This window comes from Antedon bifida, chromosome 2 (assembly GCF_963402885.1).
Source record: "Antedon bifida chromosome 2, ecAntBifi1.1, whole genome shotgun sequence".
In the NCBI taxonomy this organism is placed as follows: Eukaryota; Metazoa; Echinodermata; class Crinoidea; order Comatulida; family Antedonidae; genus Antedon; species Antedon bifida.
In genome coordinates, this window is record NC_136227.1 from 5,748,335 (window position 1) to 5,761,556 (window position 13,222).

The window sequence follows — 13,222 nt, forward strand, 5'->3', positions numbered from 1 at the left end:
GTACAAGTCTGCACCATATTAGGTTCTATGAAGTCTCTTTAGGCGATGTGAAAGAGGTATTAGAGTATTTACGCAAGACGCACAGTAGTAAATTCTAAGCTGGTCTAAAAGCTTTAAACAAATCTTTAACATAGGCTCTCTAACGTTTTGTTTTATTGTCAGATTACTGCGGCTTATATTGATTTCATGACCAATATGGCAACAACCTTACGCCTAGATCATGATAGAAAAAAAGCGTATGAAAGTATGTTGGAGGCTTTCCGCTTTGAGCAACAGTTGGCAGAGGTAGGTTTTTTAAAAGTAGAACATATCCGCTAGATTAATTCTCGAGCGAAAGTAATTTCCATCAAATCTGTTGGTGTACATACGTTAAATCATTATACCTAGGGCCCTGCTTCGATCATTGTGGCTACCACAAACACTCGTTGATGCATTACGTCCTATACCGAAACCAAACACCCTTTCTCCTTCCTTTAACAATCCCTTTGAACAGATCTTTTCATTATCATCTTTTAATAAACTATCATTTTGTTTCTTCAGATTTCAGAAGACAAAGAGGCAAGACGCAACATCATGGATTTATACAACAAAGAGACGATTTCAGAATTAAAAGAAATGTCTCCATACGTAGGTTTTGATGCGATGTGTATCTATCTAGTTACTAGTGTCGACTTCTGGAAACTTTTCTGCAGTTTCTCAACTAGTTTACTAACTAATTAAGAAACCAAGTTTGCTACGTCATTACTAAACTACTTGGGGAAAAAGAAACTAAAAGACGTTTTTGACGATGAAGATCATACAAATTAAGATTTGTAGAGAGTAACAGACTAACACTCTTCAATGTTTTTGGTTCATTTCCTTAGATTGAGTGGGTGCCATACTTTAATGGTATTTTGGAAGAAACTGAAGTTAATCTTGATGAAGAAATGGAACCAATGATCGTCTGCTCTATTCCATATGTTAAGAAAATTGGCGGGCTTTTGCAGCAGACGCCTAAAAGGTAAGTTTGCTCGGGACAAATAGTTTGCCGCCTATGCTACTGCACACATTATAGATACACAGGATCGGCTACATCAATGTAACATATTTTTTGACAATTGCAGAGTAGTTGCAAATTACTTAATCGCAAGGTTCATCAAAGACTTCTCACTTCACCTTGGCAAGAATATACGCGAGTTCCGTCAGAAATATCTGCGAATCACGCGAGGCGAAGAAAAGGAGCCGTCTCGGTGGAAGTTCTGCATCGACAAAACCAACAGATTCATTGGGGGCGCACTAGGATATCCATTTATCAAGAAATACTTTGACGAAGAAAGCAAACGTGTCGTAAGTTTCAGTATGTGTTCACGCGCCTTAATTGCACCAGTTTCAACCACATGTTTACGTTATATTAATAGGAAATGAATCGTAAATATCAATATGTGTTCACACCATTGCCCCATAAAAAACCCAAATACACGTCACATATTCCCAGCCACAATATATACTTGATACTTGATCTTCAAAATTGTTCCATGATGGTTCCGAATCGTCGATATCTCTATTAAAGTTTGTACTAATTATAGGCTGATGAAATGATTGGCGATATAAAAGATTCACTTGAAGAACTAATACAGGACACGGATTGGATGGATGACTACACGAGAACAAATGCAATAAAAAAGGTGCCGTATTCATGATTTTGAAATAAGGGGAATTTAGGGCCTAAAAGTTGTGAAAGGAAGCGCAGAAGCCTTGTCTACACTATCAAACTTTATGTTACAAAAAATGTGATGTGCTCATAATATGGACATGATGACATATCACTACCATATGTGGACACATCACACTTTTTTTGTCAAAGTAGTTTGATAGTGTAGACAGAGGTTTATAGTCTCGTGCTCTTCGTCTTACTCATTCTTTCTTGATCTTTTTATCTAATTCTAAAATGTATGTTGATTAATTATGGCAGGCCAAGTCGATACGGCAGATGGTGGGTTACGATCCCTACATGGTCGATGTCGACCATATTAATAAGCAATACGAAAGGGTAAGTCATATTAATGTTGCTGTCTTGTGTTTTGTGTGTGTTGGATCAGAGTAAAAATAGTATAGTATTTAACATTATATGGTAGTACAAAATGTGTGTATTTAAAACAATCCACGTTTCTTTTCGAACATTTAGATCCACCAAATAGTGTGACGTTAAATGTATTTTAGTGTCAAGTGTGAATCCTCCCCAATGCACGGTTTAAGAAATGCGTTCACACGAAGCGTTTTATAATTTAATTATACGTGCATTTGATTAAACTTAGATAAGCATAGATTCTGCCAAATACTTCGAGAATGTCATTGGAGCGTATACGGAAAACTCGTGGCAAAATATGATAAAGCTTCGAAAACCAGTCGACAAATATAAGTAAGTTTTGTATTTTTTATTACGTAATATTATCAATATTTAAGGACTATAAACCGTAGTTCCAATGTACACATCATGCACTTTTATGAACCTAGTACATTTTCGAGACCCTAGTACATCTTTCGAGACAAGTAGGGGGTTACTCCGGTGTACTAATTCACACACAGCCACTGTCACAAACTCATCATATAATATACACTGGGCCTTCTGGGAGAACAGTCTTCGACTGAAGAGGCTACCCAGTATAAAGAATAAATAATAATAAATACCTGTATCTATCTCGTATCTTGACAAGCTTGTTACTAGAAAAACTAACCTAAAAGTGCAATAGCTTTAACAACTATAATATTATGGGATTAGCAATAACCTTTAACCTCAATGAAATTAACATTCCAGGTGGCCTGGGTCAACCGTCATAGTTGTGAATGCCTTTTATCATCATGCTAGTAATTTTATTAGTGAGTATATTTGCAATACTTTTTATTTTACATCATGTTTTATTTCTGATCTATGCTACGTCTTTGAACATTTACAATCCGGACAACTTGACTATAGAGGGCACATTATTAATATATTTCTTGTTAATATTCCGCTCGAGTTTAGCGTAAACTGTCAAATTGAATTTGATAATGAAATTATTTTATTTCAGCTTTTCCTGCCGGAATACTACAGTCACCTTTCTATTCCACAAAATCTACACAGTAAGTTTATGATATTGGCTATGCTTAACAGCAAGAAATATTTAATAAAAGATCCAAATTAACGTGGAAAAAGAATAAGTAGAATTTTGGTGATCTGAGCAAAATTATCTTAAAAATGGAATCTAGTTGGAATTTATGTCCTTAAAGTACGGTAAAATTTAAATCCAATGCTGGAGTGAATCTAAGTCTAATAATAATTAGTCCTGAGTAGATACTGAGTATATAGAGGCTAAGGGCTAATCAGATTTCAATAGCCAACCAAGTTTGTGTCACACACAGGTCAATGAATTATGGAGGAATTGGCGTAGTGATTGGGCACGAGCTAACGCACGGATATGATGATAAAGGTATGTGATTGGTGGAAAGATTTTTTATAAAGAATTCACAACTGCCAGTTGGGATATAGGCATAAGCCCTTAAACAAATTTACTACAAAACTGTTTGTTTTGTTAAAGTTTTGGAAATACACCAAACAAATTATGGAGGAATTAGTAAAATAAAAGCATTACATACATCATTATTATTTTTGTTCTTTCCTTTTGTTACAGGCAGGCTGTTTAATCAGGACGGTAATCTTCAGGCGTGGTGGTCTAACTCATCAATAGATGCTTACCTTAAAAAGTCCGAGTGCTTCGTAGATCAATATAATAACTACACGGTAAAAGAGGTCAATAAAAACGTAAGTACTGGTCCGGCGTGACCGTTGACAACGGTTCGTGTAATTTTCGAAACCTCATCCTCCTTAGGGACACTCCATCCCTCCTTTGGGACACCCCATCCGTCCTTTGGGACACCTCATCCTCCTTTGGGACACTCCATCCCTCCTTTGGGACACTCCATCCCTCCTTTGGGACACTCCATCCCTCCTTTGGGACACTCCATCCATCCTTTGGGACACTCCATCCCTCCCTTGGGACGCCCCATCCCTCTTTGGTACACTCCATCCCTCTTTGGTACAATAATCCATCCCTCCTTTGGTACACTCCATTCCTCCTTTGGTACACTCCATCCCTCCTTTGGGACACATCCCTCTTTTGGGCCATCCCTAGTAATGGAACACTTAACCATAAAATGAACATGGGGCAACACATTCAGTTTTAACACTAACATCTAACCCCTATTTAGAAGGGACGTTTCCATCCAGAAAGTGTCCCCGAGTTCTACTGTAGACTGTAGACTATTTCACCATTGATGATACACTACATTTGATATTTGACAGGTAGACGGACGGCAAACACTAGGGGAAAACATGGCTGATAATGGCGGCTTAAAAGAAGCATATATGGTAAAAGATTTGAATTTTCCGTCAGAAACAGAAACTAAACTACTAGTTAGAAAAGCAGGGAAGAGCGGTCCATCACTTCTCGTACTAATAAGTTTCGCAACAGCTTCTATCCAGCTGCCATTCGGGCACTGAATGCTAGTTGGGAAACCGTACGAGAGTGATGTGACATATCATTGTAATTGTGTTTTTTTTAAATTTATATCTGTATTTTGTGTCTCAGAGCAAACACAATTTCTATGTATATATTTTGTTTTACTGTATATGCAAATGGCAATAAGAGGAAATGATGATTTCCACTAATGAAGTGTGAAATTACACTCTTCACTGGTTAAAGGGCTCTCCTGGATAACATTTATATTGTTTATCATTCACTCTTCCCTGATCCTACCGACACAAAAATGGGCTCATTTCGCGACGCTCGTTCTGCCTCACTCATTTATCAAAGGCATAATTATATAATAAACAAAAACAATGTTGAACCAGGAGCTGTATAACCTTTAACAAGGCCATATATGGCTGCCGTCGCGTGCTCAAGTTAGTGTTTACCGATCAACCGACCAACCGACCGACATAGTGAGCTGTAGAGTCTAAAAAAAAGCGACTAAAAATTGATGTGAAAACCTGTTTCTCTTCCTCTTTTGTTAGCAGCTGCGCGTATAATTATTATCAACGTTACCGCACACGTACAACTGCTTACTAACAGCGTTTGAACGCGCGCGTATAAAGTGCGTTGCTACGTTCTCTAAATGAATACATAGGCTAGCTATACATCTATTGAAAGGTATATCTGTAATGTATGTTTTATTACAGGCTTATCGAAATTGGGTAAAAAGAAATGGACAAGAAGAACCACTTTTGCCAGGGTTAAATCTAACTCATGATCAGATATTCTTTCTAAATTTTGGACAAGTAAGTACTCTTAGAGGTATTCAACTTTGTGTACGTTTTGTACGTGTACAAAAACATTTATTTTATTGAAAAAAAATGTAAATGTAAATATTCGACATAATCCTGTTCTCGCATCATACTGTACTTTATATAGATGGTAAGTTAGGTATAATGGGTAACATCATTAAATAACCTTTCTTTTCACGAAGATTTGGTGCAGTAAAGCCAAGAGAGAAGAGATTATTCACCAACTAAGCGTTGAAGAACATTCATATGCAGATTTCAGGTAAAATACTAAATCTTGGTTTACACTAGAGTTTGATAATTTATACTTTGGGAAACATACCTATTACTTGGCTTTATAAAGCCTTGGTTCCCACTTGGACGCAATGATGTAAGTGAACCAAAAGTATTTTGACCAATCATGGATGGATGGATCATCCGAACTGTTGCTTGTGATTGGTCAACTAACTTCCGTTGCGCCTACATCGTTGCGCTGCGTCCAAGTAGAAATCAAACTCTATCTACACTATCAAACTTTATGTGAACAAATGTGATGTGCACATATATGAACATATGATGTCATATCAATACCATATTTGGGTATATCACTAGTTTGATAGTGTAGACAGAGCCAGGTGTAATAAATGTTTACAATTTTATTTCACAGGGTTATTGGAAGCGTTTCTAACTCAGAAGCTTTCTCAAAAGCATACAATTGTTCCTTAGGAACTCCGATGAACCCTAAGAAGAAATGCACCGTGTGGTGAGAGTGTATTTCAAGAAATCCGAGACGAATTTAAACTGTCTATTAATCTACTACAAACAAAACAACTCACAAATATATAATAAATACACGTCACACGCATTTGTGCTTATAATACGCGTCACGTATCTTGCCATGAAAACCACGTGATGACGTAGTGCGCATCAGAGGTGTGACGATACCGTATTCCTGTCGATTTCGCACAAGTATATTTCTGTACATACTATCACCACACAGCCGTTATTTTGTACAATTGAAAATCTTGGATATATAGTATAGGCTTATAACCAAGTGAACATTTTAAAATAACAATATAGAAGTAGAGAGTATGAAACAAAGGACCAAACGTTTATTGTAGAGTAAGTTAATTAAGTATTTTCTGTATTCAGGGTTGTAGGCCTACACCACCAATATAGTAGTCTGGTCGGTCAATGTGTATATTTATTTCAAAACCATTAATGTTATTTTGTATGTCATTTCTTGTACAGTTTATGTGCATCTGCACTTTTTCATATTCGGTTATCTTAAGCTCTGTCTACACTATCAAACTTTATGAATGGATGTCATATCACTACCGTATTTAGGCATATCAACACCATATTTGGGCACATCACACTTTTTTTGTCAAACTAGTTTGATAGTGTCAGCTTTAGGCCTAATCGATTTTAAAAAATGATTATGGAAATAAAAACCACGAGACGACTCTATCAAGTCTAATACAGTAGAACCCTCTTTATATTTAGGGACACATTTGGACCCAACGAACTGTAAATTGACGTGTTCCACGTATAGGATTGGCTTTGAATAGATGTGGCTTTATTCGCTTCATAGGAAGAAAGCGTGTCCCCATAATAAGCGTGGCACAAACAGTGGTTCTACTGTAGGCCTAATTTCTTTCTTTCATATAATACACAATTTTACTAAATCAATATTTACAGACAACCCCAACATACGTTTGTGTTTGGGCGCTTGAATTTTGCTGCTCTCAGCTGTAATAATCAAAATGTAGTTTATTTTCCAACGTTTGCTAAACGTAGATGGGCGTGGCTCTATCGGGCGGGGGAGGAGTTGGGTTTAGTGTTCGACTATGGTCATAATTGGAAGGCATAGTAATAAATAATCCCACAATGTACATTAGATGTGTGTAGAAAGAAAGATGAAAGAAAGAAAGATGTGTAGAAGAATACACAGTACCGTAATGTACTATATTTTAAAGAAGCAAACAGCGCCACCTTGTCTAACATCACTGATGCCCAACTCTCATTTTTGTAATGTTATTTTGTAACCACAATTATGATGTAAAATTAATATTCGTACTTTGGCATTTTAATAAATATTTACATTCAAACATGTCAATTTAGTCTGTGGTAAAACAATTGTAATGACAGCAACAATTGTGATAACGACAACAAGATGGTGACGGGACAACAAGATGGTGACGGTACAACAAGATGGTGACGGGACAACAAGATGGTGACGGTACAACAAGATGGTGACGGGACAACAAGATGGTGACGGGACAACAAGATGGTGACGGGACAACAAGATGGTGACGGTACAACACATATGACGATAAAAGTCAACAAGATGATAATAAGATGATGACGATAACTAAGATGATGACGATGACCAAGATGATGACGATAACTAAGATGATGACGATGACCAAGATGATGACGATGACCAAGATGATGACGATGACCAAGATGATGACGATAACTAAGATGATGACGATAACTAAGATGATGACGATAACTAAGATGATGACGATGACGATAACCAAGATGATGACGATAACCAGATGGTGATAACAAACATGACAATAACAAAATATGAAAGTAGTGACTGAGAATGACCAAGATAATGTATAATTACAAAAAATGATGACGACATCAGCTATAATGAATATGACGTGCGTACGACCACTGATAAATAAATTACGACATCGCCAATGCCAGTATTGACTAATATACTAAACTAATGCACCACTGCGATAATGACGACAACACCAACAACAATAATTACAACACCAAAGATAATGACGACACCACCACCAATGACACACATACTGACAACCAAAATAATAACGGTCAAAATAACGATGAAAATGACGGTGAAAATAACGATGAAAATGACGATGAAATAACGGTGAAAATTACGGTGAAAATTACGATGAAAATGACGGTGAATATAATGACGGTGAATATAACGGTGAAAATGACGGTGAAGATAACGATGAAAATGACGGTGAAGATAACGATGAAAATGACGGTGAAGATAACGATGAATATAACGATGAAAATGACGGTACTGATGACAGAGAAGATGCCTGTCACTATTGTCGCTCTGTACCATATTATGGCAACACGGCATGTACCTACAGCCTCAAACGTCATTTATATTCATGACTGTGTTATTGTACTGTTAAATCATACAACCCTCATTACATAAAACATTGAACTGCTGGGAACCAGTGTGTTACGTAGTGACAAATGAATCTTACATATACAACAATAAACATGACAAATTATCAGGTGTCTTAATTCTTTGCATAAAATGTAGGAATGTTGAAACATGGAGGTAAATGTCACCGGCGCAAATAAACGATTAAAAAAACCCTTCCAAGTTACAGAAAATGCAGACCTTATGTATTTTATTGCACAAATTGTAATACATAATATAAATATATTACAGATATAAATTCACTCTTTTAAATACCAATGTTTATAAATTAGTTTCATGTGTACTTACTCACATTGTGCGTACAGCAACTTAATGGAGGGAAAACACAATTCTAAAGACATTACATAACAAGCATAGCAAAACGGTATCAACTAACCGTTGATGGCGTTATCTAGTATATACCTTACAATATTCTGATATTAGGCTACAAAACATCATTTCAAGATGTATTGTCTGAACCACTTAAAAAAATGTTACACTATTTTATAGGCGAATTTTGAAAATGCCTAAATATCTGATGCCTTAATTTTAAACGGTTTTAACCCTTCCTATCGATTCCCACCCTTCTCCCAACCTAAGCCCTTCCCATCGTTCCCCATCCTTCCCTCAACATAAGCCCTTCTCATCGTTCCCCATCCTTCCCTCAACCTAAGCCCTTCCCATCGTTCCTCATCCTTCCCCCAACCCAAGCCCTCCCATCGATTCCCACCCTTCCCATCCGTTCCCCACCCTTCCCATCCGTTCCCCACCCTTCCCATCCGTTCCCCACCCTTCCCATCCGTTCCCCACCCTTCCCCAACCTAAGCCCTTCACATCGATTCCCACCCTTCCCCCAACCTAAGCCCTCCCATCGATTCCCACCCTTCCCATCCGTTCCCCACCCTTCCCCAACCTAAGCCCTTCACATCGATTCCCACCCTTTCCCCAACCTAAGCCCTTCCCATCGTTCCCTACACTTCCCCCAACCTAAGCCCTCCCATCAATTCCAACCCTTCCTATCGTTCGCCACCCTCCCCCCAACCTAAGCCCTCCCATCGATTCCCACCCTTCCCATCATTCCCCACCCTTCCCCAGCCTAAGCCCTTCCCATCGATCTCTACCCTCCAACATCCTGGAACCTCCCTGACCCTATTCATGACTCGACTGAAGTATTAAATTAATCTAAAATTATAATAGCTTAAATAATTATAATATAGCTTAATATCTTGAAATAACAATATCATACATCATTATTTACATCTATCAAATTAAGTACGGCAGAGCGTATCCAGTAACAATAAACAAACAAACACACGTTATGTATACTTGTTGTTCTCATTGTGATATCTAGTGTGAAGGTGGTATTTCTATAGCCAATTTACACAGACGAAGACATAGAATTTATGTTAGTATAGAGCGGAGCGGACGGGCGGTTTCCGCTCATGATAGATACGTGGGACAAGCTACGCGGTTTTCCGCTTACCGTTGTTACCGCTCGTCTGTGTGTAAATTAACGTGTTAAACCTATCTGAGTGAAATTCACCTATAAGAGTTATATCGTAGGCACACTAGAGTTATATCGTTTTATCGATATTGATATCGAGTTAATGACGCAGACGTATATACGGGAACGGGCACTGGTTGTGTTATTCGGATCAGCTTGAGACACCGTTTTAGTGTGTATGAAAGCAGCCTTCTTATAATTTTTACAACGTTTTTTTACAGACTCGTTATGGGAATTTTGTTGTTCTTGCCCACCAAGTTCTTTTTGTGGATATGATACAGTGGCACATTGAGAGACGACGACTCTCCACTCTTTAGCATTCTTTAATTTAACACATGATCAACGACTTAAACGTCTCTCCGAAAAAGACGATGCATCCATGACGTGTATTTCAATCCACCAGTATAGAACAAGCGCGCGAAGTGCAGGCCGCAGGATTAATGCAAACCGGGACTATTTTAAAGCCAGGAAATGTAGCTTTTCGCCTGGACGATAATCTCTAATCGTCGTCTGTTTGGGTGAGCATAGGCGTGTGTTGGTCATTGGTTGTGTTATCTATGCCGCTATCATCTTCTCTGTGAACTTCTGCGACAACTTGCCCTTCTGTCGGGGTTGCTTTATTACTCTCCGCCGCTGCCTCCGCTGCTCGTTGCACTAAAATGAAATCAAATGTGAAATATGAACAAAATAGTTTAATTTGGATTATCGTGTGGACATCTTTTAAGGACGGTTTCTACTTGGATGCAACGCGTGCACAGCGTCCCCTTGTGACGTAAAAAATACACTTACTTTCAAGTTTCTTGGCAGCTAAAACAACCATAGCTAGTGACGGTTTCTTGCAATTTGTCACCATATCAGATGCTTTATCGCCCATATCTAACAAGAATAAAACATATATTTTTTTAAACACGGACTGTAACAATATTCATTATTCTTTACCAGCAACTCGTTTAAAAAAACCACAAAGTAAAAAGTATATCGCCCCTATCGTGCATTGAATATTGTAAATGAGTGATAACAGTATCCAATCAGAGTGATTTGTTGGCATATACATAAAATAATATATAAAATACATTATAATTACAGAATTTGTTTTTAACATTTACTGTACTAGGAGGAGAAAACGTAATACAAATGTTGGTTAGCAAACTTGTACAGTAAAATCCTTGTAGTTAGTAACATAATTTAATAAAATTATATATAGATGTAAACAGATTAACTTAATCAAGACATCCAACAGATCTGAGGTTTTATCTAACCCTAGACCTTGTTAAATTAAATTCAATCTTAGACGGAACATGATAAACCTTTCCATGTAGGCCCCTAATATTACTAATGTACTTACGTTGAGCTTGGACTGATTTCACAATGTCCTTGAACGTCCGAGTGCGTGCTCCATTCGACGATCCCATAATGCTCCTTTTTGTATTTTTCTCAGGTTTGAATAAAATAATCACCATTTTTGGTGCAAATAGAAAAATAAACGCAACAGTTGCACTTAACGTCAACGCAACGTTGAGAGCCGTTTGACGTAACGGAATGCTCTGCGTAATAAAATACACCGGCGTAAATGACAACCAGATGATGCATGTAATATATGCAGTAAAACCAATAAATTTCGTTTCGTTGAAACCTGACGGACATTTTCTCGTTTTGAACGCGTAGAAAACGCAAACGAGGAGCAGAAACGCCGGGTAAATTAACACAATCATAAAAGAAGAATCAGTTAAAACGCCGCAAACTAGCTGTAATCGAAGTTTTGTAGGTTGATGGTACACAGTTTCTGGCGGTATCAAAATTAACCAGCCTATAATAATAACAAGTTGTAATCCAAATAGCATCAAACAAAGAGCAACCTGAGAAGCTGGGCTGATACAGTGCGTAGTCTTCATCGCGCCTCGACGCGAGCGATTGAAAATACGCGATATTCTATTTGTCTTAATCAAAAGTGCGGCAAAACATAACGTGTAACTTGACCCAATCCCAAGACGAATCAACGTACAAATCCCTGCTGTCGGTCTGTTTGACCCAATCAGACCGTTCAGATACGCTAGAAAGATTCCCCACAATAACAGATAGCTTAGCTCTTTCCCAGACGCCTTCACAATCGGTGTGTCGCGATACCTTATCAAAATGGCGGCAGTTGCGATGACAAGAATCATACCAATGAATGAAATGATCGAAACCCCAGCTCCCCATTTATTAAACAACGTCATAGTCTCAATCGGAATATTGTAACACCTAGTTCGGTTAGCATTCGGTCTTTGCCGGAGAGGACATGTTTTGCATCTCTGACCAGGTGTCAAATATTGAAGAACTTCACATTCTCGACAAACCCAACAGCATTTACTGTTCTCGTCGTCAGGAATCAGTTCTGAATTAGCTGAACAAGATTCTGAGCAAACAGAATTTGGAAACGCAATATTTGAAGTTTTAAATTTTAGATTTTTATCGAATAATTTTAAGGTATTGTTTGTGTAAATACCTGCATCCACCCATCTGTGTGTTCCATTAAACCGGAATTGACGTATTTTGTATTTAGAAGTGCGTATGGTTCCACCCCTGTTAAATTCAACCAGGTTTCCGCTCATACCTGCAAAATAGAGTAGAGAAACACATTAAAATGTTTTTATTGTCGAGTTATATTTCAAACCATAACTTAATAATACCCCATGAAAAGGTTAACAAAGAATGATTTAGATAACATGTATTTTATACCTTCGAATGAGATTTTCTTCATACTTTCTGCAAACAAGTCACGTGATTTTCTATCCAGTAGCAACGAGTCCGGAAGTTCTGTCAAATTGTCTTTTTTCATCAAATTTTGAAGGGCATGTGCAAAGCTATACACCGAATCAATAATAAAAGGAACTTTTTGAGACATGCGCAAACTACTTTTTAAATCTGGCGCATCGTCCGTGTAATTTTGTTCATACTTAATGTAGTCTGCAGTTGGTAACATACGAATGTCTATAGAGTTTTTCAAAAACTCTGAAACAAACTGCCGCTCAAACTTGTCGCTTGACTGCGTCCAGTGAGAAAACAGAAACGCGCCCTCAATATCTTTTGGATATTCTTGGTCTGCTGGATGATGACTTAAAATCCAAACCAATTGTCTGCTCAGCGAGGGCTCCCTCTTACGTACACTCTCAAATAGCATGTTCATCTCCTTTCTCTGAGCAAAAACGATCACAACTGAAAATATAATTGTTTTTAAATATTTAATTTTCGAATGCAG

General features: G+C 37.7%; 2 protein-coding genes across 3 annotated transcripts in view; one reads left to right on the plus strand and one right to left on the minus strand.

Moving 5' to 3' along the window:
• LOC144835935 (endothelin-converting enzyme 1-like) overlaps nt 1–7,380 on the plus strand; it is a 28,946-nt gene extending 21,566 nt beyond the window's left edge. For both annotated transcript variants that reach the window (XM_078691066.1, XM_078691067.1), the window contains 16 exons: nt 163–285; nt 541–627; nt 864–1,000; nt 1,104–1,326; nt 1,566–1,664; nt 1,952–2,029; nt 2,295–2,398; nt 2,795–2,856; nt 3,048–3,099; nt 3,379–3,446; nt 3,648–3,778; nt 4,319–4,384; nt 5,195–5,293; nt 5,482–5,558; nt 5,943–7,178; nt 7,210–7,380. In XM_078691066.1, the coding sequence (XP_078547192.1) occupies nt 163–285; nt 541–627; nt 864–1,000; nt 1,104–1,326; nt 1,566–1,664; nt 1,952–2,029; nt 2,295–2,398; nt 2,795–2,856; nt 3,048–3,099; nt 3,379–3,446; nt 3,648–3,778; nt 4,319–4,384; nt 5,195–5,293; nt 5,482–5,558; nt 5,943–6,042 (1,506 nt within the window). In that variant the 3' untranslated portion in view covers nt 6,043–7,178; nt 7,210–7,380. The remainder of the gene's footprint in view (nt 1–162; nt 286–540; nt 628–863; nt 1,001–1,103; nt 1,327–1,565; nt 1,665–1,951; nt 2,030–2,294; nt 2,399–2,794; nt 2,857–3,047; nt 3,100–3,378; nt 3,447–3,647; nt 3,779–4,318; nt 4,385–5,194; nt 5,294–5,481; nt 5,559–5,942; nt 7,179–7,209) is intronic.
• Nucleotides 7,381–9,606: 2,226 nt separating this feature from the next.
• The window catches only part of LOC144835969 (metabotropic glutamate receptor-like), a 32,952-nt gene continuing 29,336 nt past the window's right edge, over nt 9,607–13,222 (minus strand). The window contains exons 4-7 of the mRNA XM_078691114.1: nt 12,703–13,179; nt 11,330–12,577; nt 10,774–10,860; nt 9,607–10,638 (exon numbers count right to left, since the gene is read on the minus strand). Coding sequence (XP_078547240.1) covers nt 10,484–10,638; nt 10,774–10,860; nt 11,330–12,577; nt 12,703–13,179 — 1,967 coding nt within the window. The 3' untranslated portion in view covers nt 9,607–10,483. The remainder of the gene's footprint in view (nt 10,639–10,773; nt 10,861–11,329; nt 12,578–12,702; nt 13,180–13,222) is intronic.